The sequence below is a fragment of the Grammomys surdaster genome, unplaced genomic scaffold, assembly GCF_004785775.1.
Source record: "Grammomys surdaster isolate TR1022 unplaced genomic scaffold, NIH_TR_1.0 150, whole genome shotgun sequence".
NCBI classification, from domain to species: domain Eukaryota; kingdom Metazoa; phylum Chordata; class Mammalia; order Rodentia; family Muridae; genus Grammomys; species Grammomys surdaster.
In genome coordinates, this window is record NW_021604608.1 from 8,473,469 (window position 1) to 8,498,398 (window position 24,930).

Sequence of the window (24,930 nt, forward strand, 5' to 3'; positions counted from 1 at the left end):
GTGTGTGTGTGTGTGTGTGTGTGTGTGTGTGTGTGTGTGTGTGTGTGCAGGAGACCTTAGTTGCATGCTTTACCTGTTTGTTCTGAATGAATGTTCACATGGCTATTGTTGGGATGACTGGACAAATGCCCCTTTACACACACACACACACACACACACACACGTCCTTTCTCTGGCCCACCCTCCTCCATACACTGGGCTCTGGAGTTCCCCATGTTGATGGAAGAGAAGGAAAGAAAATGAAATGGCCAGAGAGGTGGCTGGGTGGCTGGGGTTGGGCTCAGTGTAGAAGGCTGGAATAGGCATGAAGCCCTGGGTTCCATCCCCTGCCCTGCCAGTTATGGAACTAAAGGAGACTTAAGAATCTTTCCAGCTCTGTACCGCTAGCATTAAGATGGTAGACCTGGAAAGCTCTGAGAATTTGCAGCAGCCGGGGGACAGGTGCTAGACAAGCTGCCAGTAACAGCCAGAGGCAAGAAAACTGAGCCTGCTTGGGTGGGAGGTTGCAGATGAGGGCTCCCCTGGGTCATAAAGCCTCCTCTACTGTGCTTTCCTCTTTGCTGTCTGTTTCTAGCCCCCACCCTCACCCCATGCCCTGGGCAACCCACTTTTGTTTTTACTTTCCAGGCTGAGGAAAAAGGACATTCCATGTTGTCGAGATTATAGGCATTGTCCTTGCTTACAGATTATAGATTTGAGAAAGGGGGGGGGGTGGTCAAAAGGAATGCTACTCCAGTGGCTTTACTGAATGGTGGATCTTACAAGGGCAAAACGAGATTAGGAATTCCCTAAGGCTCTGGGTATTGGAGTCACATCACAGAACAGACTCTCAATAATGAAGGAGAGAAAGAGGTAAACACGGCCAAGTCAGTAAAATCTCCAGGTGACACTCTAGAGAGGGACACAAAGAAGATCTGGAAGATGTTTGTGATGGTTTGTATATGCTTGGCACTATTAGAAGGTGTGGCCCTGTTGGAGTAGGTGTAGCCTTTTGGGAATAGGTGTGTCACTGTGGTTATGGGCTATAAAACCCTCACCCTAGCTGCCTGGAAGTCAGTATTCTGCTAGATGAAGATGTAGAACTCTCAGCTCCTCCTGCACCATGCCAGCCTAGATGCTGCCACGCTCCAATCTTAATGATAATGGACTGAACCTCTGAACCTGTAAGTCAGCTCCAATTAAATGTTGTCCTTATAAGACTTGTCTTGGTCATGGTGTCCGGTTCACAACAGTAAAACCCTAACTAAGACAATGCTCCAGTATGTTCTTTTGTCTAGGGATGTTGTCATCAACAAAGGCTCCCCTAGACTATGCCATTACCTGTGGCAATCTCTCTATCCATGGGCCTTAAGAAAGAAATGCCTGGTATTTTTCTGCACATGCCTAGAATACAAGGGAGATCTTTGTGGGAAATAGCAGAGAAGGTGAAGAACCAGCAGGGTAGAAAGTCTCCATCGCTGTGAACAGATCCTGGTGTGACTGGAGAGCTAGACTGACTACTTTCTTGCTGGGCAAACAAAGTTTGAGTGGCCATTGCAGGTCCCTTTTTCCTACATACTCCACAATTTCTGCTAAAGGTTGTCAATAAGTGAAGCACTTTTACTGCAAGGCCCAGATGCAACAGTTGGTCACATAGGTATAGCACAGACCACTCTCTTCTCTAGGCCAGGAGAACACTGGGGTTCTGAAGGCAGACTGCCTCATTCTCAGCACTTGGATGATTCTCCTAGGTTCTTGATTCCTGTGGTTAAGGGGGGGGGGGGGCGGGGAATGTAGCATCTAGTTTCACTGATGCTACAGACTATACTTTTCCAGGTAGGCCACTAATCTCTTTTCCTGTCCCTGGCTTGGTTGCTACAGCCAGGCTCTCTCCAGAGGTCAGAGGATATTGTTATCCTAGTGGGTGTGTCCTTGCAGATGTCTACTGGTTATGCTGTGAGACTACAACCACTTTCCCTCTCAGTTGGGTAACTCCTGCCCCATTGCTTTGGGTCTCTCTCTATTGAGGATTCACCATCTTTGTGCCTGGTCATAGGAAAGGCTGACACAAAGAACCAGTTCCTACTGAAAAATAAGCAGAGTAGTGGGAATGTAGCAGTGGCCTACACACAGGTCCAGCATGTGTCTGGAACCTTGGTTCATCGGGTTTAAAGGACCCATATAAGCCGCATAGCCACACCCAGGAAACACTGACTGGTAGTTAAGAGATGGATCTCAGAAGCAGAATCTTCACTGTCATGATCAAGCCATGTAACCTTGGGCAAGCATATTGGTCAGTGTTCCCCAACAACTTGACTGGATTTAGAATAACCTAGAAACATGCCTCTGGGAGTACCTGTGAGATTGTTTCTACAGAGCTAGGTGGTTTAAGAGGATAAACTTAGGGAGAAAGACCTACCTTGAATATGGGCTAGGGTCCCAGAATGAGTTAATAATAAAACATGAGAAACTGAGCCGAGCACCACCACTTGTCTCTCTCTGCTTCCTGACTGTGAACGTGTCGTGTCCCAGCTTCCTTACCTTCTTGCCTGCCACACCTGCACGCCTGCCAACCAGACTGGACTATACCCTCAAGTCATGAGCCAAATGAAGCCTTGCCTTCTCTAGATATTGTTGTCCCATATACTGTCACAGCAATGAAGAAGCAAGCCGTTGTCTTGAGAGTCTCACCTCCTACCTCTGCAAGGCTTGGATAATACTAATGGAGACAGTGACTGCAGGGATGACAGGTATATGAGACTTAGTGGCAGTCCTGCCCTTCCTAGGGATGCACAGGCTCCTGGATTTATGGTCCCACCAAGAGTGTTAACTGAGAGGACATTCCATAAAGAACACCAGGAGCTCTTAGGAGCCAGGAAGCAAGCGTGCAGTGCTGTGTTTTAATCCCTACCCTGCTGCAAACACCCCAAGGACAGCAGGCTTTACTACTGTATTCGAAGCTGCTGCCACGTCACCTTCAGTGCCCTGGTTCAATAAATCACAGTTGAGGATTTTTAAAAAAAATTAACAATTCCTCTTTTCATCTCAATCAACCACTATGGGTGGGGCTTTGCATAGAGCAGGCACCAAATAAATAAATAAATAAATAAAAAGCCAAAACTACACGTTGAATAGATGGGACAGTGGGAGAGGAAAAACTGGGGGAGTAGAGTTTTCCCAGAAATGGGGGAATGCTGGGATCAAAGAGATGGACTTGCATTCAGTAGAACTGGAAGATACAGCTATGGTCTGAGGACTAACCCTAACAATGTGCAAAAGACATAGGTGGCATCCTAGCTTCATTTCTGTTGTGACAAATATCCTGACAGAAAAGCAGCTCAGGGAAGAAATGGTTTATTTCAGCTTAAGTGTCAGGCTACAGGCTATCGTTTTAGGGAAGTCAAGGCAGGAACTCAAGCTGGTCACATCACATCCACAGTCAACAGTAGAGAAAAACAGATTCACCCATGTTGACAGCTGCTTCTAGCTTTCTCCATCCCACTGTCTGGGGAATGCTGCTGCCCAAAGGGGGCTGGGACTTCCTACCTCAATTAGAGGCATCCCTAAGAATGAGAACTGAGATTGTCCTCTTGCCTCCATATTCACACACACACTCACACTCACACTCACATCCAAGACTTCAACACAAGCTGGCTTCTATGAACAGGGGCTTTGCTGGCTCATACCAGCAATCTGGGTTAGGGGTTGGGAGGGGGAGGGCGAGCAAACAAAAGAAACTTAGTCTAGGCAATTCAGATGCCATTTAATCATAGGGAGAAACTAAATTCAAGGTTCCAGGCCCTAGGGCAGCTGGGGACTTCTCAACAGCTGAACAGCTTCTGTTGTAAACAGTTGTCTGAGTCCAGACAGCTCAGGGACAACTTGCAAGGAGACAGTTGTCTGAGTCCAGCCATCTCAAGGACAACGTCTCCATTTTGCTGGCAGGGTCTAACAAGTTCATGATCCCAGGACTAGGAACAAACTCCTATCCTACTTTTTCAAATGTTTTCTTAATTGTCTGTTAACCGGTAAAGAATATAGAAATTGCTGTTATCTAAACCAAGGTGCATAAGTTGTAAAAATACATAACAAATTCCCTGTTATGCCTTAATTAACCACATGCAGCTGACTTCCTCCTTTCTCCCCTTATCACTCTAAGCTATGGATCAAATGTCTTAGAGCATGAATTAAGGACCTTGGGCTCCAGACCTAATGGCTAAGAGAATGAATTAAGGACCTTGAAGCCAGGTGCCCTGGATAAGGCCCAGTTTCCAACGGGTACTACCTTGTTTAACCCATAATGTCAAAAGCCAACTGGGTAACACTGCAGCTCACCCCAGCTTCCCTTGCTTTGTGTTCCCATTCTTTAAAAATATTGCACAATCTCCCTTTGGGTCCACGGTTCAGATCCCCAACTGTCCACCTCTCTGAGTGCTCAGAAAGGAAAGCTTTCGTCTTTAAGCTTCTGTATCTGAAGTATGAATTTTCTCATGGTTTCTCAGGTTCAGGGACTGCTTTGGGGAAGCCTGGCTCAAATTCCACATCAATGTCTGGCTTCTCTCCTGCAGGACTGATCCCATTCTCAGGGCCTTGGCCCATAGCTCCAGCAACTCATTCTCACACAGTCAAACCCAGTTTTCTGGTAGAGCTGAGAAAGAGTCACGTGGCCAGACGCCTGCAACTTCATCAGCTCAAGGCCTAGGCCAGCCAATCCACAATGGAAGAACCTGGATCAGCTTGGGGAAGTACTTAACTGTCAGTGGAAGAAGCCGAGCGAGGACAGGGGGACCCACTTATCTATCAAACATGGGAGAGGAGCTGCTCCCCAAAGACATTTAAAGATGGGTCCTGTACTGCTAAGATAACAAGCGTACACTATCGGGGCTCTCCGCTCCTGTGTTTAATTCATGTATCACACGTTTCCTCTTTGCTGTGCAGTCGTGTCTCCTTACCTAACAAGTTCCTGAGGGGACCTGAGGAGCAGCCATCTTTCTGCACAGTCATTTGTCTTCCTCCCTGTACTTCCGTTGCCCGTGGGACTGCATCAGTCATCGGCAACAGGCTGCGTCCAGGATTAGTTATCTTTTCATGTATTTGTTCCGAGGTAGGATCCTGGAGAGCAGAGGTCATGTCTTATTCATCTTGTGTCCCCCTTGGCATTTTGCCTGCCGTTCGGGGGGCATAGCAAGATAGTCCATAAATCTGCTGACAGATTGAACGACTGATTTATATGCTGCTAGAGCCAGAGGTAGATGGAATCCTGATTCAACTACAAAACTACAGAGAAAAAGACCTGTGTTCACCACATCATTTCTGAGAGATTGCAGATCTTCTCTGGACTAAATAATGTTGCTGAGGTCAAGATAAATACCTTCTGGGCAGCCCAGCCTCACTACTGGTGTCATTTTTATTTCTAAGGGATTGAGTGAAGGCCCAAGGACTGTTGGTCTTAGCTGCCCAGGCCGCCCCCCCCCCCCCCCCCGAGATCATATCTTCTGACTCAGGCTCTGTAAAAGGGAACAGGTGCAGAGGTGGAGGAAAAGATCGCCATGGGATGAGGGAGCAGGTGTCAGTCTTCAGAGGCTGCGCCCCAGGCAAAGAGCCAGAGCCCTAGGGACCTGCTGTTGACTCTGTGCTGTTCCCAGGTTTTAATAGTTTTTGCTCGCAGCCTTCTGTTAGCTTTGGGAAACCCTGTCTACTTTCTGAAACCCCTGTATAATTCCCCCATAACCCAGCACACACAACATGGAGAGCAGAGAGGCAGAGAGCATAAGGGATCAAAGTTAGATCACCTTGGATTCTCAAACACCCTCCATGAAAGGCTGCTTTGGTTCAGAAGACACAAGTGACTAATTTTGCAAATACTTTGCAACCCATTAGAACCAGGCGGCTTTGCTCCTTTGTGGCTCATGCCCACAAACAGCTTTCAAAGAGGGAGGCCCAGTGACTTGCCCAGTCTTTCAGAGGCTTCTAGCGTGTCACCAGTCACAAAATGTCACATTAATGAGGGGGAAGGGAGAGAAAGTGTTGTTGGTAACAGAAGAGTAAAACAGGAGGTGGTAGTTGGAGCAGAGAAGGAAGGACCAAGACACGGGGCGAGTAAGAGGTCAAAAAGAAAGCACAGGAAAAGAGTGTAGTCAAGCACGTGTCTGCACAGCCACCAATGCCTCACCCTCCACGCTGGCAGCCTGAGGACGAGGAGGCGGGGTTGCTTTGAGGCTCCGCCCTATGCCGCGCCCTTCCTCGAGGTCCCCGCCTTCAGATGGCCCCGCCCCACTGCGAGGCGCCTTTCCGCCCAGGCCCCGCCTCCGAGCCCAGAGACTCCTCCCTGCACTCAGATCCCGGAAGCGAGCGGTGCTCCGCCTCTTCCGAGCGGGGTCGCGACCTTGAGGCCGGGAATCGGGTTTCCGAGCGTGCGGGGCCTTCGCCGGCCCTGCTGCCCCCTTTCTCGCCATGGCCGCGGCCCGGAACCTACGCACCGCGCTCATATTCGGAGGCTTCATCTCCATGATCGGCGCCGCCTTCTACCCCATCTACTTCCGGCCCCTTATGCGGTTGGAGGAATACCGTGAGTGACCTCTGACCCTGCACAGTGGCTGCTCCCACCGCTACCCCCGAAACCCTTAAACCTCTACCCGCTCTGTTCAAGGAGTGCTGAGGAAAGAGGTGGATTTGGGAGTGAGGCTACCCGGGTTCCAGGCTCGCCCAGTGCAGCCCAGTGACCTCGGACAAGTGGCCCCACCTCTGACCTTCAGTGTTGAGGCTCTAAATTTCTATTGCAGGATCAGCAACAGAACTGTGGAGCATCTTAAGGGTCACAGAGGTGATGTGTCTGAAAACAGCCTGCACACAGCAGGTCAACACTAACAATAGGTCACACACAGTTCCTTCCCTTGAGGTAGATGCTACCCATTTTACAGATGGAGGAGGTGAGAGTTAGTAAGTGGTGAGGGAAACGTTCCAACTGAGGCTTCTGTCTGCAGAGCCCCCCTCCACCCACCCAGGCTGAGATGGTGCTGTAGCGGGAGCCTTGACCATCCCGAGTTGAAAGGTGTTTTTACGGTGCATCATTGCCATCCCCTAAGATGTCTTGGAGCGGAAATATTTCAAAGCTAAACTGTTAACCTGGGTTTTTTGAGTTTTTCCTCAAATCGGTTTTTAGATTCTGCTGGTTTCCTTCATTTTTAAGCTGGTTGCTCACATGACAATGGCGAATGTCGGGGGAGTCATTTTCCTCCTTAATCATTCAGGTCCTATCATTCTAAAAGCCAAACTCTCCTTCCTGGAGACCTATACCTCAGCAAGGATTAGCACTTTGATACATCTGAAACCATCTGTCAGAGAGGAGAGATGAGACATTAGAGGATCATTTTGTTCTCCAGGAAACCTGAATCATCTTGAAGATGGAAGAGGGCCAGCCCAACCCCCCCAGGGAATATTAGCTGAGGCTGAAGCCTGGCAATTTTGAAGCTTCATGTAAATTCTCTGACCATCGCCAGTGCTCTAACTCTTGGTTTCTGGAGGTGAAGCATTTTAAAGTACACACACGAATCCCGTAGCAGCTTCTGTTCGTCAGCTCAGACTGAGATGGGCTCTGTGCTTCCTGCCTTCAAGTCCTCCCGCATGCGCCGTGTGTGGAAGAGACGCAGGCTTGTGTGAGGCCCTGCAGAATTTGTGCAGAATTTGTCTCCATCCTGGATGGATGGATCCCTGCCCTGGGCTATTTTATTCTAGAGTTGGGACTTGAGACAGAAGGTCTGCTGTGGGTTCCCTTAGAAAATCCCAATTCTGAAGACAGGGATATGGCTCTTAGCCAGTGTGCTTTGTCCTCTATCTGGAGATGGTTTTTGTTCATCACAGCTAAGGGAGAGAAGGGGGAGGTGAGTAGGCTGTTAGTATCTACTGGATAGGAGCCAGGATAAGTTTTCCACGATGCACAGAAGTCACCTATGAGGAAGCATCAAAATGTGAGGGCTACCCTGCTTTTAATCAGCTAGTCAAGAGGAATCATGTCTTCCAGGAATACTCCCCAGTCTTTGGCTGACCAAGTTGCTTTAGGTGGGCAGATCAGGCTCTAAGGCTGTCTACACCTGCTTACCTTTTAGCTTATTTTAGTTAATTCGGCCAACTTCAACAAAAAGTTATAACTAAATCTTAAAAAAAAAAAAAAGTAAATACTACTGAACAGCTAATTTTTATCGGAGTTTTTTTTTCTTCTCCACACCCTTCCAAGCACTTTGACTCTACTAAAGCCATTTACTGCTCATAGTAACCCTTGGTGGTAGCTGTTAGCCGAATAACGTGTAGGCAGGGTTTGTCCTCACACTGAACCTCGCCTCTTCCCCCGGCTGTGGTGATGGTGCCCTAAACTGAATCTGTAGACTTAGGGTGAATTAAGTACAGGATTACTTGAAGATGTTCCTAGTATATAGTCTCATATTAGGGATTGTATAAAAAAAAAAAAAAACCCACACACTTTTAAAAGGCGGGTTTGGTGAGGAATGAGATATAGGCAGGTGTGTGCCCGAGGCCGGCTGGCCTGGCAGTAAGCATGTCCAGCTGGCTCAGTGTGTGCTCAGGAGCTGGGAGCCTGCGATGCAGGTGAGCTTCTTGGCTCATTCAGTTTTCAGTATTTATAGTACTTAACTGCTTTCCTTTCTTATGCTCCAATCCCGGATTTGAGCTGTCATTTGTACCTGGTGCTGTTTAGATATGGGGCAGACCTCGGCTGGCTCCAGCCTCGTCCCTTGGCACCCTTCTCTTTCTGTCCTGGCCATGTGCATCTTGTGTAGTGCTTTAGCCCAGGCGTTCCCTGCACCTTTGGTCACTAACGTCACTGTTTGTCTTTACTCACCAACTCTTCGTCTTTCCCATGTGCCCCTCATGCTTTCCTTGTGTGCGTTATTCTTTTCTTTCTTTCTTTTTAAAGCTTAAAAGAAATGTGTGTTGTTGAGGGGTGCACATTCGGCACCTTATTATGTGGTGAGATCAGAGGACAACTCTGTGGAGTCATTTCTCACTCCCCTGCTTTAATATGGGCTGTGGGGGTTGGATTTAGGTTATTGGGCTTGGGTGGTAAGTGCTTTACTGGCTGAGCTGTCTTGCTGGACCCAGTTGAAGTCTTTCTGAAATATACCTGGTACTACTACTTTGGTGAGAATTTGTCATGGGAACCTGTTTTGGTTTGTTAGGAAATGTGGAGCCCTCCGGGTCATTGGCACTGGTCCTGCCATTTGTCCTTCAAGGGCAGTCATCTGGCTTGCTTAATTAAAACCCTGCAGTTACCCACTGCTATCCTCAAAGTCCAGCCAGTGGAGGTTATTGAAGTATTTTAACAAGGTGACTAGATTCACTGTGTGCCAGCTTCAGTACCACTGTGAGGAAGAGGGACCTGAAGGAAAGAAAGAGGCAGAAAGATTGGCATTGAAAAGCACTATCTGGTTTTTTTTTGGCATCAGGAAATGGTACCCAGGCTGTATCAGATGCTTAAGGGATTGCTGGACTGATGAACCTTGTTGTAGTGTTCTGTTGCTGTAAAGAGACACCGTGACCATGGCAACTCTTTTAAAAGAAAGCATTTAATTGGAGCTTGATGACAAGTTCAGAGATCTAGTTCATTTTCCTCATGGCAGAGAACATGGCAGCACACAGACAGATACAGTATTGGAGAAGCAGCTGAGAGTTCTACATCTGGATCTGTAGGCAGCAGGAAGAGGAAGCCACTGAGCCTGGCTTGGGCTTTTGAAACCTCAATGCCCTCCCCTAGTGACACACTTCCTGGAGGTATGTGCCACACCTACTCCAACAAGGCCACACCTCCTAATTCTTTCAAATAGTGCCACCCCTGGTGACCAAGCACTTAGATATATGAGCCTATGGGAGTCATTCTTATACATACCACCGAAAGACACCAGGGTGAGGAAGAATGGCTCCCATCTCCCTGACTCCAGCAACTAGAAGGTGGTCCTGGTGATAGTGGCAACCAGTTGGAAGGCAGCAGTTGTCCAGAGGCAGACAATACCCCGTCTGGAGTTGGAGGAGGCCACCAGCAGTGTGCAGTGGGGCTTTGGCCAGTGATCCAAGATAGGAAGACACAGTGAGTACTAAGAAGAACACCAGCATGTGAAGGACTGATCAGTGATCAGCAGAGAAAAGGCCCTCAAAGGAGCCTCGGGTGGAGTGGACACAGAGAGGCTTAAAGTTAAGAGAGCCCCATAGCATCAACAAGAAAGCTCTTCGTCCAAGGGGTGTGGCCTCGAGTTAGGTTGCTTGAAAATAGTAGAGATTAGTGAAAGTATTTATTAGACTTATGAAAGAGATGGTAATAATAAACTTAGTTAATGCTTTCAGTGGCTTGAAAGTGAGCAAGAAGATTGCAGCAGATGACAGAGTAAGTGAGCAGGCTGTTCAATGGACGTGTCTCTCGGTAGGGGCATGGCCACCCTTAAAGCAGACTGAGGCACTAGGAAGAACAGAATCTTGCTTTTAGTTTGGGCTGGGCGCCATGGCAACACCAGGAGAGTCCAGGAGACTGAGGTGCTGGAGAGAGGGCAGTCTATAGAGGGAGGTGACATGGGCTCCTAAGCTTGGGCAGTCACAGCCTTGGGCAGAGTGAAGGCACCAGTTTCCACAACTCAAGAGAAAGGGCAGATGTGGCTGCAGGAACATGTGGCCCTGGCATGGTGTGTTGTGAGCACAGTAGGTCACAGCTTCTATTGTCTGACACGGGATGGCAAACCCTCTGTAAGTGAAGTACATTGTCCAAGTGTTAGCTACTAACTGCCTAGAGTCCTTTAGCTTTTCCTGCCTCTAATGAGGCTGACAAGATGGTTCATCGGCCACTTGCTGCCAAGCCTGCTGACCCAAGTTTGATGCCCAGATGCTGCATGGTAGAAGGAAAGAAACAACTCTACAGTTGCCCTCTCACCTGTGCTCCTTTATTAAGCCTAATGCTGCAACACCCAGGTAGGCGAGGAAGGGGAGCACAGGAGTGTGTCTTCCAGCCAGGTCACAGAGTGAGTACAACATCCTGCGTATGCAGTCATAGCAGCCCTCTACACAGACAAAGAATGCTGTTCCCGCCAATTGTGCTGATGTCTTCTGCCTAGTCACAGCCATCTCTCTTTAGATCAACAGGATGACTATAGGTTTGTCTAGATTTCAGTACGTGTAGTAATGGCAGCAAGGCCAGCACAAGCTATTTGAAGTAGTCATGGCAGAGCATGTCTTCTTGAGCTTGCTGGCAGCAGTCAGCTGGGAGTTGATGTGACTTCTTCAGAGTAACCACAGAGTGCTGACATGAGCACACTGTGGCTGGCTGCTTGGCTGAAAGGTCCCCTAGGCAGCCAGGATGTCAGGGAAGGGTCCGACAGCTTTCAGTTAGGGAACCCTCGTACCTCACTCATAGGGAGAATAAACATCAGATGGAATGCTTACGAGAAGGACTTGTATTAATATAGTGATTCAGTAGCCCAGGGAGAAGTTCTCATCTGTCCTGAGATGGACAGTCCATCCCAGGATGCTCTTTGCTGGGCTTCTGTGACGGTCCCTCCACCTGAGCTGTTGGTTAGCTTCTGCCCCTCTGCTGCTTCATAATTCCTCTTTGCCTCTGGCTGCCCTGTGTACACTTGTTATTCATTCAGATTAGATTGTTCCAGAGAGTGGACTGTGGTTCTTTAGGGGCTCACGTCATGTAGAGTCAAAGTGTCAGGTCCCTCAGGCCAGCCTGCGTGTGGGGACTTAGGGCCGGGCAGAGAGTATAGGGCTGAGCAGGTCCCATGATGTCTGCTCCAGCAGCATAAGCTCCAGTGGGCAGCAGGAATGAAAAGAAAGCACTCACTGTCGGACAGCAGAAGAGAGCCTGGTGAAAGCTATGTAGCAGACCACTGTGACAAGTGTGTCTCGGTGCACTTCCTTTTGACGTTCAGCGTGATCTTTAGCTCTCTCACTAACTCGTCAAGACTTGAGGAACAGTTGTTCAATGAAGTGAGTACAAGGTCAGTCCATCCATGATAGCTCACGTCCTGTTTTAACTCTTGGGGAGGTGGCAGTTAGCCTTGGGGCTTGATGGTCTGAAACCAGCGGTTTGGGTACAGTTCTGTGCTTCTGGAGGGAGGCAACGCATTGCTTTTCCCCTTTCTTCCTGTTGCTGGTGAGGTTCGTCTGAGTACTTAGTGGATCATACCTTGAAGCCCGATATGTCTTATCCTATAAGCAGTCCAGTTTGGAGTCTGGCTCTTTAAAAATAGCATGTATTTCAGGCATCAAACTCAAATAGTGAAGTAGGATCGAGTAAGAGCTTTTGTTTGTTTGCTTGCTTTTGTTTTTTATTTTGATCTTTCCTAGTTTTTATCTGATACACAGAACTACAAAATCATCAGGTTTTTACCAGAGAGCCCAGAGCTCGTTTACTCCTGACACCTGGGTGCCTTGTCCAGTGTCACTGCATGTTAATTTCTGGGTGGACACTAGACCCTGACTCCCTGACCTTGTCCACTTAGTGCTCTGTCAGGGTGCCTGTGAGAGAGTGAAGTTGCAGGGCAGCGGGGTGACTGGCTCCGTGGGTGAGCTGGAGGAGACCGGATTCTCCCGCTTCTCGCCTGTGTTCTTCCTGCTGTCCCTTGCTGCCCCCAATTGAAACTGTGTTGTGTATCTGATAGAACAAGATTACCAGAAATCACTTGATGTGCAAAATGCCTTTATTGTAAGGGCATTTCCCCTATTACATGCCAGGTGCTTAGAATATGCTTTTCACACCATTCACTGTGTAATGGAGCAGAGTGCAGAGACAGGCTGGTCCTGTTTCCTAACTGCCATTGCACAGTTCTCTGTTCAGCCTGGTTTGAGTGAGTGTGCAGACATGTTTACAGTGCAAAGGCAGTGATTGAAGTGGCTGGGGCAGTGGTGTGGCCCACACCCACAGCTCCCTCACTGCCCACTCTGAAATGGTACCTTTGATCTCAGCCAGCTGTTTCACACTGCTGTTCTGTTCCCTCGGCCAGCCACTTCTCACCTGCTGCTACAGCTGTGTGTTCTCCTCACTCTGAGTTTCAGTCACTATTCTGTCCCTGCATCCTCCTGGATCTGTGACCATTTGGTACCCTTGGATACTTTCCCCCTTGGTGTTTGTGTTTCCCAGCTGCTCCAGCACTCTTTGGGTTCTGGACTCTCCTGTGAATGCCTAAATGCCTAGTCAGCAGCAGCAAATGGGACCGCCAAGGAAGTCCTTAAGTCTGCCCAGCTATTTTTAAACAGGTAGATGCTTGAAGCAGCCATCCTGGAGTGGTCATGTGTTATTGGACTTTCTTATCTGGCTCTTTTGCAGTTGCACATTTTTTTTTTTTTTTAATTAAGAGAAAGCTCAAGTGACAGAAAAGATCCAAGGATAGAAGCGCAGACCTCTGTGTCCTTCACCTGGATTTGCTGGTGGTTAACAGTCACTGTTTGCTTTCCTCCCGTGCTCACCAGACTGCAGTCATCACCATTATGTTGTGAGCCATTTGAAAGTGGGTTGAAGACATTATGAGCTTTTATTCCTAAGTACTTGAGCCTGCTTTTGCTAAAAACAAGGACATTCTTTTACCTAATCACAGTATAGTTAAGAATTCAGGAAATTTAATATTGATACAACACAGCTGTCTAGTACAAAGACCATATCCAAATGTTGCCATTTGTCCCAATTACGCCAGGTTGTGACTTGCCTTTTCTTCAACTGCTGATTGTGGAAGGAGATGGGGAGGTAAATGAGGTCTGGCTTTTCTCTGCAGGCTTGCCTGCTGGCACTTCATTAGAGCATCCTTGGAAAAGCACTTGGGAGTCTGCGTTTGTGTGATGGTCAGGGTGAAATACATCACCAAGTTGCACAACAGATCTATCTCCTACTGCAAACCTTTGCTCATTCTCAGACTTAAAGTTAGGGAGATTCTTTTACTACCACGCAAAGTTTGCCTACCTGCATGTATAAACAGCTTTAATAACATTCTATCCTCTATTAAAACTACAAATCAAATCTCAGCCTTAGCACCAGGGGGCAGAGTTGAGCTTGCCGGGATACTGGAGTGGGGAATTTTTTAACTTTGGGCCCACAATTGAGTTTTAGTCATTTTACATGGAAACTTGCTTACAACTGAAGTCGGTAATTAGCTTATTTGTTCACGTAGCTAAAGCCTCCTTCTGCCTCCGCTGATTTCGTGAGGTTCATGGATGTTTGAACCTCCAGTGACAATGAAATAGAAACCTGTCAGCTTCATCGAGAACAGTCCTGAGAGGCTGGTTTCTGTTTTCCCATTAGCAGATTGTGTATTATCAAATAAAGTGTCTTTGTGTGGTCTTCTGAATTTCCATAAGACTTCCTTGGCCTCTGAGTATTTATTAAAACACTAATGGATCAGAGAAGCAGGTGGGTTTAGATAGGAGCTAATACCGGTTATCACTCGTCTGTCAGGAGCTAGCTTAGCTTGCCTGTCCAGGCCAAGCCACTGAGGTGGCTTCGTCAGGACCCAGATTATGAAGAGATTATAGCCTACTTAGAACAAATCTCCAGCCTGTCCAGCCTCATTAGCAATTAGCAAGAAGGTTGCGGCGATATGGGGATTCTTCCCTCACATGGTTCTCCACTGCATGACAGAGGTTGGAGCACAATTAGGCATTCTGTCCCTGCCACCCAAGTAGCAGCTTCCTCCCGGTGATGCCTGGCAGCCTGCCAGCATCTTGGGCTCTGTAGTGGTACCTGCATCTTAGAGAACAGGTTTGGTGCATTAGGATGGCCATGTTTCTTTTGTCTGTGCATCTAGAATGCTTCATAACAATTATTTTTCAAACCTTACCTCTTCTTGCTTTCACAATATTAGCGATATCTTAGGTCTGGAAAAATCTATTTTTGTTCCTGGCAAGACTCATGACAGTTAGATGGTGTGCTGGCTGGCACTAAGCACACGTTTGAGAACTCCATACAGCCGGGCGGTGGTGGCGCACGCCTTTAATCCCAGCACTCGGGAGGCAGAGGCAGGCGGATTTCTGAGTTCGAGGCCAGCCTGGTCTACAGAGTGAGTTCCAGGACAGCCCGGGCTATACAGAGAAACCCTGTCTCGAAAAACCAAAAAAAAAAAAAAAAAAGAGAACTCCATACTTTGAGATTTCGTAGAGTTCATGTCTGCAGAATGTGATGTCTTCCGGAATGAGAACACCTGTGTTGTTAGGTGTCCTTGTCCCCTTGACTTGGAGAAGGTCTGTTGGCATCTGCAGGGCCATAACATCTGTATGCCATTTACCTGCTAGTTTGAGAGGACTCTGTGAACCTACTAGGCCACAGGGAATAGGTGACCCACTATGCCTTGTCTTCTCCCTGCTTGTCTTAGAATTAGACATAAAGACTCCCACAGCCCCCATCACCCAATAAAGTTAGTATTGATAACACTATTTAGGATTGACTTTCTGTTCCAACGCCGGTTTGAAGCTAGTTTGGTAACTATCAGAGTTGGTGGAACCCCGTTTCTTGTCCTTGCACCAGACCCATGAAGGTACACAGACTGACCTAATAGCAAACAAGAGCTGAGAGTGGCTATAAAGAAGCAGTCGATCTATTAAAACAAAAGTCTGACTACTGCATTTAATCACTGCAACTTAGGAGTCAACATCCTTGGCGCCAAGTCTTTCTTCTAAAAAGCCATCATTTGTCAAGACACTTAAGATAGTAATTCTTTGTTGTCACAGGCTTCGGGTTTCTTCCAAACCACTTAGAAAGATGTAACGGAGAACTTGAAGCCCACACTCATAAAATGCTTGATTTCTCTTGGCCTCTGCCTGTTGTGCATCTCCAAAGTGCCAGGCTTAGCCGCAGCTAGAGCGAGCGCACTAATTGGCACAGCACCTGCAATCAATTAGGGAAGCTTCAGTTATCCAAACCAAAGCCACCCACCCAAAGATTAATTTTCTGCTCTATTTCCTATCAAAAACATAGCATATTTAGCTTGGAGTCCAGTCCTTGAGTGGAATGTTTTTAGCCACCGTTTTCCTAATAATTGTGCCTGTCCCTTCTTTGCAGCAGTTCTCCTCTTGTAACGTCACACCCACCAGCTCTTCAAAACTGTTCTTTCTGTTATGTGTGTCCTTTCCAAAATGCTGAGATCACAGGAAAACAATGTTGGTTGGGAGCTTATTTTTGAAGTGTGGCTCTTTTTACAACTAGGATCTAGCTTCTACAACGTAAAAGCTGTAAGTTATGACATCCCTGAACTGGATCACATTCTTAAGTATGCTTTGTAATTGGCCTGTGTAAATAGAGAAAAAAGAAATGCCCACACCTCCTTTCTAAAGAGTTTGTTCTGTTGTGTTTCTCAGAGAAGGAGCAGGCCGTAAATCGAGCTGGTATTGTCCAGGAAGATGTGCAGCCACCAGGTAAACTTAAAAATTCCAGACAATCCCTTCTGGGGCACGTGGCATGAGTGTTTGCTTTGCTGTGGAGTGGGGGTGGTTTTTCTCTCTGGAGCCTGATATTGTTCATTATTTTATGATAGTTCCTATCTTGTCAGGGCTATCTAAAACTTCATGCTAATATTTCAGTACCTAGTACTTTTCACAAGATGTCTGGGCCCTTTGTTTATACTTAGTAAGTGGACATAAAATGCCATTAAGTATGCAGCAGATCACCAGCTTTCCAGACTCCCGTATCAAGCACCTCTGTAAACACCACCCTCATGGGCAGATAGTGTTTAAGGGTGAGCTCTGGGGTTCAGCTCCCTTCAGGGATGATTGGACTGTTCCTTGAAAATGATACAAGTTAGCTGAGTATGAGAGATTTTCTAGCTTATTAACCAAATTCTTGCAGTCTGGGTGTCCTAGGCTAGATCCATTTCTTCCTAGCAGGGAATAGTTTCTAAGCCTTTAAAAAAAACTCCCTCATAGCTGCCATGGCTGCCTTGTTGCAGGGTTCCAGTGGCTGCTCTCACCCATTTCAGCGTCTCAGCCACATGGAGATTGCATGGCTCAGTTTTCACAACGTCTTGTTTGTTTGGGATCAAGGGGGTGTGTTCAGTCATCTAACCATGAATCCTGATAGTGTATTTGTGTTTCTTTCTATAGGGTTGAGAGTGTGGTCTGATCCATTTGGCAGGAAATGAGGCTGCTGTCAGCAAGTCTGATGAGGAAAGTGGACGTCTTCATCCTGTGCACTCTGCAGTGGGGACAATAGATGGCTCACTGTGGCAGCCTGGCTGGAGAGAGAACTCTGTTGCTGCTAGCCAGATCCCTTGTGATAGAGAGTGTGTGCAAAGACAGTGCTTCCCTTAACTCCCTGGAGACCCTGAACAGATGACATCATTAGGAAGTGGCTTGCAGCTCCATTGACTTTGCAGGAGCAGAGCCAGCCTGCAAGGCTGTTTGTGGAAGATCTGCTGCTCGTGCAGTCTTTATCACTTCCAAGCTGTGATGTGAACACAAGCAACCTGTGGGCTCAAGGTCCATGGCTGCTTTGACACCTTCTGAATAAGCAATTTCAGTGCAAATGGCCTTGCCAAGCTGCCTCACAGGGCTCTTTGAGGATCTTTCCGTTGATAAAGCTGTTTGAAAACAGGATCCTTGGCACTGTTTAAGAATATACACTGCTCAGCTTAACCGTCGTATCGAAAGTCACTGTGTGTGGAAGTAAATAGGAAGCAAGTTACACACGCCTATACCACACACAGGAGACTCCTTCGTGAGGCTGCGGGTATTAAAATGGTTTCTCTTAGTTTGCTGTTGTGTACTGTTTTTATATTTTGTGTGTGTGTCTTTGTGTGTGTGTGTGTGTGTGTTTTATTTGGGTGGGTGGTGTTTGTTTGCTTTGGATTTTGTGTTTTGAGACAGGGTCTGTCAGACCAATCAAGCCTTGAACTCCCAGAGATCCACCTGTCATTGCCTGGTAGAATTTTTTTTTTTTTTTGTAAATTGAATTCTGATGTGAAGAAACATTGCTTTTGTCTAGATTCTATTTGAGTAGATATCCATGTAGTGATGCCTATTTGTAGACAAGGTAAACAGCACACTTCTTCTGACAGCTGTTGTATTAGGGTTCTCCAGAGGAACAGAACTTAAGAAATGTATACATATGATTTACTAGAATGACTTATAGGCTGTGGTCCACCTAATCCAACCATGCCTGTCTGTCCATGGAAAGTCCGAGAATCCAATAGTTGTTCAGTTCATAAGGCTGGACTTTAGTATCCACCAGAATCCAAAAAAAAAAAAAAAAGAGTCTGTAATACCAGTGAGAGCAACGGCAAGCAGGCAAAGAGCACAAGCAGCCTTGCATGTCCTTCATGCAGGTTTCCACTAAAAGGTGTGGCCCAGACTAGAGGTGGATCTCACCACCTCGGGAGATCCTGATTAAAGGTGGGTCTCCCACTTCAAGTGATTCAGTTAAGAAAAATCCCTCACAGGTGTACCCAACCACTTGGGTTTTAGTTCATTCCAGATCTAGTCAAGTTGACAACCAAGAACAGCCACCACAGCTGCTAATGGAGTGCCAGTTATCCGGGTCCTCACCAGGAGTTGCAGCAGTGACACTAAGAACCAGTTTCCTCTTGATGTTTTTTTTTTTTCCTTCCTCCCTTGCTTCCGTGTCTTTGGATCCTTCTGTGTCTGTCTCCTGCCTTCCCCTCCTCCCCGTGTCTCCTCTTTTCCGTTATCCTCTTTCGTTTCTGGTGCTCTGCCTACCCTAGCCTCCTGGTAGACGACTTGGTCCTGAAGAGCCAGTCTGTTCTTAACAGAAAACCTTGTGTTTCTGTAGCCTGTGTTTTCATGAGGTGCTTGGTGGCATAATTTCCTAATTGTCAACTTGGCATTTTCTTAACACACTGCTGGCCCAATTATGTAATGACTGGCACACAAAGATGAGATCGATAGTTCTAAAACCAAAGTCATCATTTTGGGGAGACATTGCCTAACATATCATTGACTTCCAGTTAACAACCCAATAGAGGGAGCCGACTAATTAGTTGTTCATTTGCCTACTGTTTTCCATGGAGGGGGCACCAAGAAGTTATGTAACTTTAAAGTCAAATCGTGCAGATGCTCAGTTGAGCCTTATGACTGAGTACATCTGTTTGGGAGGACTTCTGAGCTAAAGGACTGTGGAAGCAGACTCAGCGCCTCCTGAGTCAGATCTTTGTCCTGGGCCTACCTCTCCCTGCCTTCAGTCTACCTTTTTGCAGTGATACCAGGGCTTTCTATCCTCAGTCACCTTGATGCTTGGAGCAGGAGCATTCTGTGTCTCAGGACTGCAGAGGGCTGCCATGCCTGCCCCTTGAGTGGTGAGAGGTGCCCTAGTAAGAATGGACTGAGGACCACGATCCAGGCATCCTAGTGTGCCCCCCTCTCCCAAGGATAGTGGTTGAAACACTTTGCTTACAAGAGGCGGCTTAGATGCATTTAGGAAACAGGTCTGCTATTGACTAGATACATGGATTCTAATTTGGAGATTTCCTGGGGAGGGTAATTGTTTCCCAAGTGCTTTGAATGGCAGCGCTTCCTACTGTTGCCTTTCTGGGACTAGAGACTTCCCCTTTAGGGAAAATCAGATCATTACATCTTAAACCTTTTGATTTCTGGATAGCTTTACACTTTTTAAAGTATACTGTCCCAAGGCTGTAAGGAGGAGAGCAGTGGAGGGGGTACCCAAGATCCTGCTTTGCCCTCCGCATGTACAAGCACCGTAACACATTTTTTTTAAAACTCCACATTGTGTTCATGCAAATTATACTTAGAGAAAATGGACCATATTACTACAATCTTAAAGAAAAAAAGAATTACATTACTTAAAAAAGCATCAATTATGATTGTGTAGATTAATAGAATGTTGTGTGAGAAAATTTTATTTTTTGAAACAAAGTCATTTCTGAGGCTGGGGAAACAGGTTGGTGGGTAAGATCACTTATTGTGTAAGCATGAGGACCTGAGTTCAAATCCCCAGCAACCACATAAAAAGCTAACATGGCCACGTGCACCTGAAACCCCAGCATTGTGAAGGAAAGAGACAGGAAACCCACTGAAGATTGCTGACTGCCAGTCAAGCTCCAGGTTCAACGAGAGACCTGACTCAGAAATAAGGTGGCACGGGGAGAGAGGACAACTAGCGCCCATTATGGCTTCCATCCATACTTCTATGTACCCACATATACTTTATATACATACACCACATACCACACATAAGTACTTGTGAATATCTGTCCCAACAGAAGACCTTCTCAAAATTTTCTGCCTTGGATCTGTTTTATTATCTCTGCATTCGCACGAGGACATGGAAGGGGAAATGTCCTCAGGGAGGTTTTGAGTTCTTGCTCCTCAGTCAAACCTTTTGAGGATTGTGTAGCAGAATCTCAGCCTTCCCCTCAGCTGGTTAGTTGTCCTGAATGTGTTTTGCTGTGTTGAAGGAGGTTGTAACAGGAGGGGAGGAACTGAAAGCCTACTCACTGTTACTGGGATAAAGCACGCTCCATCCCACCATTCAATTGCTGGACGGTACCTCCTGTGGGTAGGCTTGCATCTACATTTTTAAACCCACAGCCAGAAATAGCAACACTGCTGAGCAGTTGCAAATTTCAACCTGTGAACATTGAAATGTGTAACAGGACCATTCCCTGTGACTAAGAGGCTCGAACACTGTGGCTTTGCTCTTCAAGAACGGCCTGTGAGGCCGGGCGGTGGTGGCGCACGCCTTTAATCCCAGCACTTGGGAGGCAGAGGCAGGCAGATTTCTGAGTTTGAGGCCAGCCTGGTCTACAGAGTGAGTTCCAGGACAGCCAGGGCTACACAGAGAAACCCTGTCTCGAAAAACAAAAAACAAAACAAACAAACAAAAAAGAACGGCCTGTGGACACTGGGGAGATGGCTCAGGTTAAGAGAATCAGCTGCTCTTCCAGAGGACGAAGTTTGAGTCCCAGCACCACATGGTCACTCACGACCCTCTCTAAATCCAGTCCAGGGCATCTGATGGCCTCTTCTAGTCTCCGAGAGCACCAGTCACAAATGTGGTAAGCATCCATGCAGACAAAGCGCTCACACACAGAAATACAACTTTAAAAGAAGTGCCTGTGAGTGCTCAGGATGTGTCCATGGTCACTATGTTCACCTCCTCCCCTTTTCCTCTCACCATTTTCTTCTTCTCACTTTAGTTTTGATCTTAGACTCTATCTTAGATCCTTCATTTAAGATGAGGCATGGCATACGTGATATGTATTCACCTGAAAACCCGTTTATAGTTAATAGAGGAGATGAAGTAAAATCATAAAGATTAAAAGAATACAGAACATTTTAAAAAGCTGATACATTTTTACAGTGCTGAAAAACAGCCCTGAGAAGTACCTGGAATTCTGACATGTGGCAAGTGACAGAGCTGTGGCGTGGACAGAGCTCTGGATGCCAACGGTGGCCTTGTTTTAGATACAGCTGTGTATGGGGACCGTTACATTATGGGCTTTACCTGTCTGGTGCACCACTGAATTCTCCCACCTGTCGGCACAGTACACTTGGGCACTCCAGCGATACTGATGGATGGAATATTTGGTTGAAGGAATGAGTGAAAAACTGGAGTGGTACTTAAGGACATGGGGTGCCCACCCTCAAATGTCAGGCAGATTTTTTTTTTTAATTTGATTTAGTAGGAGAGGTGAAGAAATGTAAGCAGGGAGTTTCCTGAAGACTTCAAAACAGAACCAGGCTGATCTCTCTAGAGCAGCTCTAATCATAGTGGTTAGCAGTGTAGTTAGGCTGTTGTTTCCTACACGGAATGAGCAACAGACACAAGAGAGAGTAAAAAGCCTTTGGATTCACTTGCATGTGATGAAGACTCTGGTTGGCATCTTGCATCACTGGTGTGTTTTATTTCTACTGCAGTTAATTTCGTTATATTTTGCAAAGGTCCCCAGGAGAACATGAGTTAGAAATAGACAGAGAGCTGGGGTTCAATTGTCAGAGTGCTTGCTTGGCATAATTGAGGCCCTAGGTTCAATTCCCAGTACCACATAAGGGTGGGTGTGCTAGCCCACATCTGCAATTCCAGTGCTCAGAGGTAGAGGCAAGAGGATCAGAAGTTCAAAGTCATTTTCTGTTAGACGGCAAGTTTGATGGTAGCCTCTGAGTCACGAGACCCCGTGGGTGGGGCAGGAAAGATAAAGAGGAAGGCAAAGGGGCAAGAAAAGAAGAGAGAGAGGAAGAAAGAAAAGCAAAAACAAGCGCTGTGGGTTGCCATCCCAGGAATCCCAGAAGGGCCGTGTGCACAGAAGGGAGTTTCCTCTCCCTGGGCCTGCTGTAGTAGGTAGCATCTCTGGAAGCTCTGATGGAAATCTCTTTTCACTGCCTTTGCCCACACCTGCCAAGAGCAATGAGGCCGAGGCAGGCTTGTGGAGGTGCTGAAATGAGCATGCAACAGAGGGAACCCTGGCTCATCTTCCTTTGGCCGGTCCCTGAGGCTTGAGTCTCTGAATCCGGGATGTAGGCAGTGGGGTGAATTCTGGGTTTCCTGACCCCTCTGCTGATAGGTAGTAGCTGGACCCATCTAACTTGTCTTCCACGGGGCGCTATAAGGAGCCGCTCCCTTGGCATCTTTGATCCAGAGACTTCTCTGTGGGGCGACAGGCCACCACAGTAAGAGTTGAGAACTCACACTGATTGTCTGAAAATTTTCACATTGAGTTTCTTTTTGCTGTTGCTTCTGGGGTTTTCATAAATTGATAAGTACTTTTAAAAAAAGTCTGTATGATACTAATAAAAATCTGGAAGCAGAATCATATAAGTGTGACAGCCCTGTGAGACAGTTATTTTAAAATATGTTTAAATTTTACTAATGGTTTCCTAATGTCTTAGTATGTATTATTTATAATTATGTATACATATGCTTCTTCTTATATACGTTGATGTATATGTGCCTGTGTTGAACAGCGCTAAGGATTCCGAAATATGGCCAGTCACCAATTACTTGCTCACCAGTACATCTCTTATTAAATATTTATTGTGTGCCTAAAAAGCAACAAAGCAATAAAAATAATTATGCTCGGAGGCCTCAGAGAAGAGGACCGCTGGCTAAGCTAGACCGGCACAGATGTTTGCAGCTGTCTTTCCTACCATCTCTCCTGTCGTCCCTGTCTATTCCACCCTCTTCCCTTTCCCCTTCTGTCCCTGCTGTGGATGGACCTGGCTTTATCCCATGCTACAGGGGTAGACATGTGGTCCAGGCTGCCATTCAGAACACTGGACAGTCTTCCAGGATTGGATTCAGGATGAGTATGTGTTACTCTTGCCAGCCTATTTCTGTGTGAAGTCAAATGAATAGTCAGAAGGGTCTCTTGTTCATTGAGTTTGGCACTTTCGGCAGCTATGTTGACATAATGAAGCAGCTAAACATCAAAGTGAACTCAGCCGGGTTCTGAGGATATAGCTCACCCTCCTGGACCCACTTGGGTCTGGAGCAAATCAATCTAACAATGAATAAATAAAACTAGTTTTTAAAATCCTCTCTTGTACCAATGTAGACTGGATCTTTATTGTTTTACTTTCCCATACCCTCCTTGCGGTGTACATAGGCCCCGAGCATCTTTGACAAGTGCTCTATTTCTGAGCTATATCCCCTGTACCCCACCTCTGGTGCACTTTCACTATTGAGACAGGAGCTTGCTAAATTGTCCAGTCTGGTTTTAAATTTGCTCTGTATCCCAGACAGGTCTTCACAGACAGATCACAATCCTAACTGGACCTCCTCAGTGGCCTAGATCCTTATGGAGATGCTGGGTAGCTTTGGCCACTGTATTAATAGCACAGCGATCTAGACATGTGTCTCCATTTTATATTTGTACTTTAAGCTTTGTCTTGTAATGAATTTCTGTCACCCCCTTTCTAAAAGCTGCCAGATGCCATTTACCCTTCTCTTGATGGCTTGGGGGACATACTGATTAGGTCTCCTTCCTGGTCCTTCTCTAGAGGGGCATAGGGGCCATTGTTTTTGGTGACATCTTTGACTTTCCTGGTTTTGTCTGGTGTGTGTGTGTGTGTGTGTGTGTGTGTGTGTGTGTGTGTATCCCAGGCTAAGGAGCAGGCTTTTGCTCCCTCCCTGGTTTGTAGCCTCTGGTTCACAGTGAGACTGGAGAGAGCATTTGGCCCATTAAATGAAATCAAATGCCCTCGTGTGAGCTGAGAGGCTCTGGATGGATAAACCACATCAGCTTCCTTTATTTCAGTCGCCCCAAGGTTTTCTGCTTTGTATTCGCTTTTTCCATTTCTTCATTTCTCTCGACAGATAGGGGTCCTGGTTTTTCTATTGTTTGAAATCTTTTTCCTATAACAAGATGTTCACACTGAAGGATTGTGGGGGCTTAGGGCTAGTGCTGAAATGCTTTATAATTTAGCAAAATTATTCCTTTTTTCTCTTCTTTCTTTCTTTTATTCTTTTTCTTTTCTTTTTTTGTAAGAAAGGACTGTACCCCATGGTGGTACTCTGAGTCTCTGATCCCCACCTCACCCTTCCTTTCTGAAACATCTCCCTTATTTTGCAGCCTCTTCCAGCCTACGGTGTCTTGCTAAGGAGTGGGGTCTGTTTGTATTTGAAGGAGCCATTTATTTAAGACAGATGCAGGGATGATCTAGGCAAACTCGGGTCTCCGGCTTCTCATCTCCTGCTAAGTCTGCACACCATGACTTACATCGGGGGCCATTAGCTTCATAAGCACAGACTGGAATATTGGGCAAACAGGCCTGAGGGCACGCAGCATGCAACCTTGCCGGCTTGTGTGAACACCCAGTGGGGCTGAGCTCACATGCAGACAATGGTGCTTAGGGGAGGAAAGGGCCAGGCGTATGGTTCAGACATTACGAAGAAAACAGCAGCCCTGGTGATGTAGCTTGTGACATGAGCACAAGCTGATCTCTAAAGCAGCTTTTCCTCTCTCTCTCTCTCTCTCTCTCTCTCTCTCTCTCTCTCTCTCTCTC

The 24,930-nt window shown here is 46.8% G+C and overlaps 1 protein-coding gene across 1 annotated transcript; it reads left to right on the plus strand.

Moving 5' to 3' along the window:
• Positions 1-6,295: 6,295 nt before the first annotated feature.
• Positions 6,296-17,704, plus strand: Smim20 (small integral membrane protein 20). The gene is made up of 3 exons (XM_028765342.1): positions 6,296-6,547; positions 16,318-16,374; positions 17,059-17,704. The coding sequence occupies exons 1-3, from the start codon at positions 6,433-6,435 to the stop codon at positions 17,094-17,096; spliced, it is 210 nt and encodes a 69-aa protein (XP_028621175.1). The 5' UTR covers positions 6,296-6,432; the 3' UTR covers positions 17,097-17,704.
• The last annotated feature ends 7,226 nt before the right edge of the window (positions 17,705-24,930 follow it).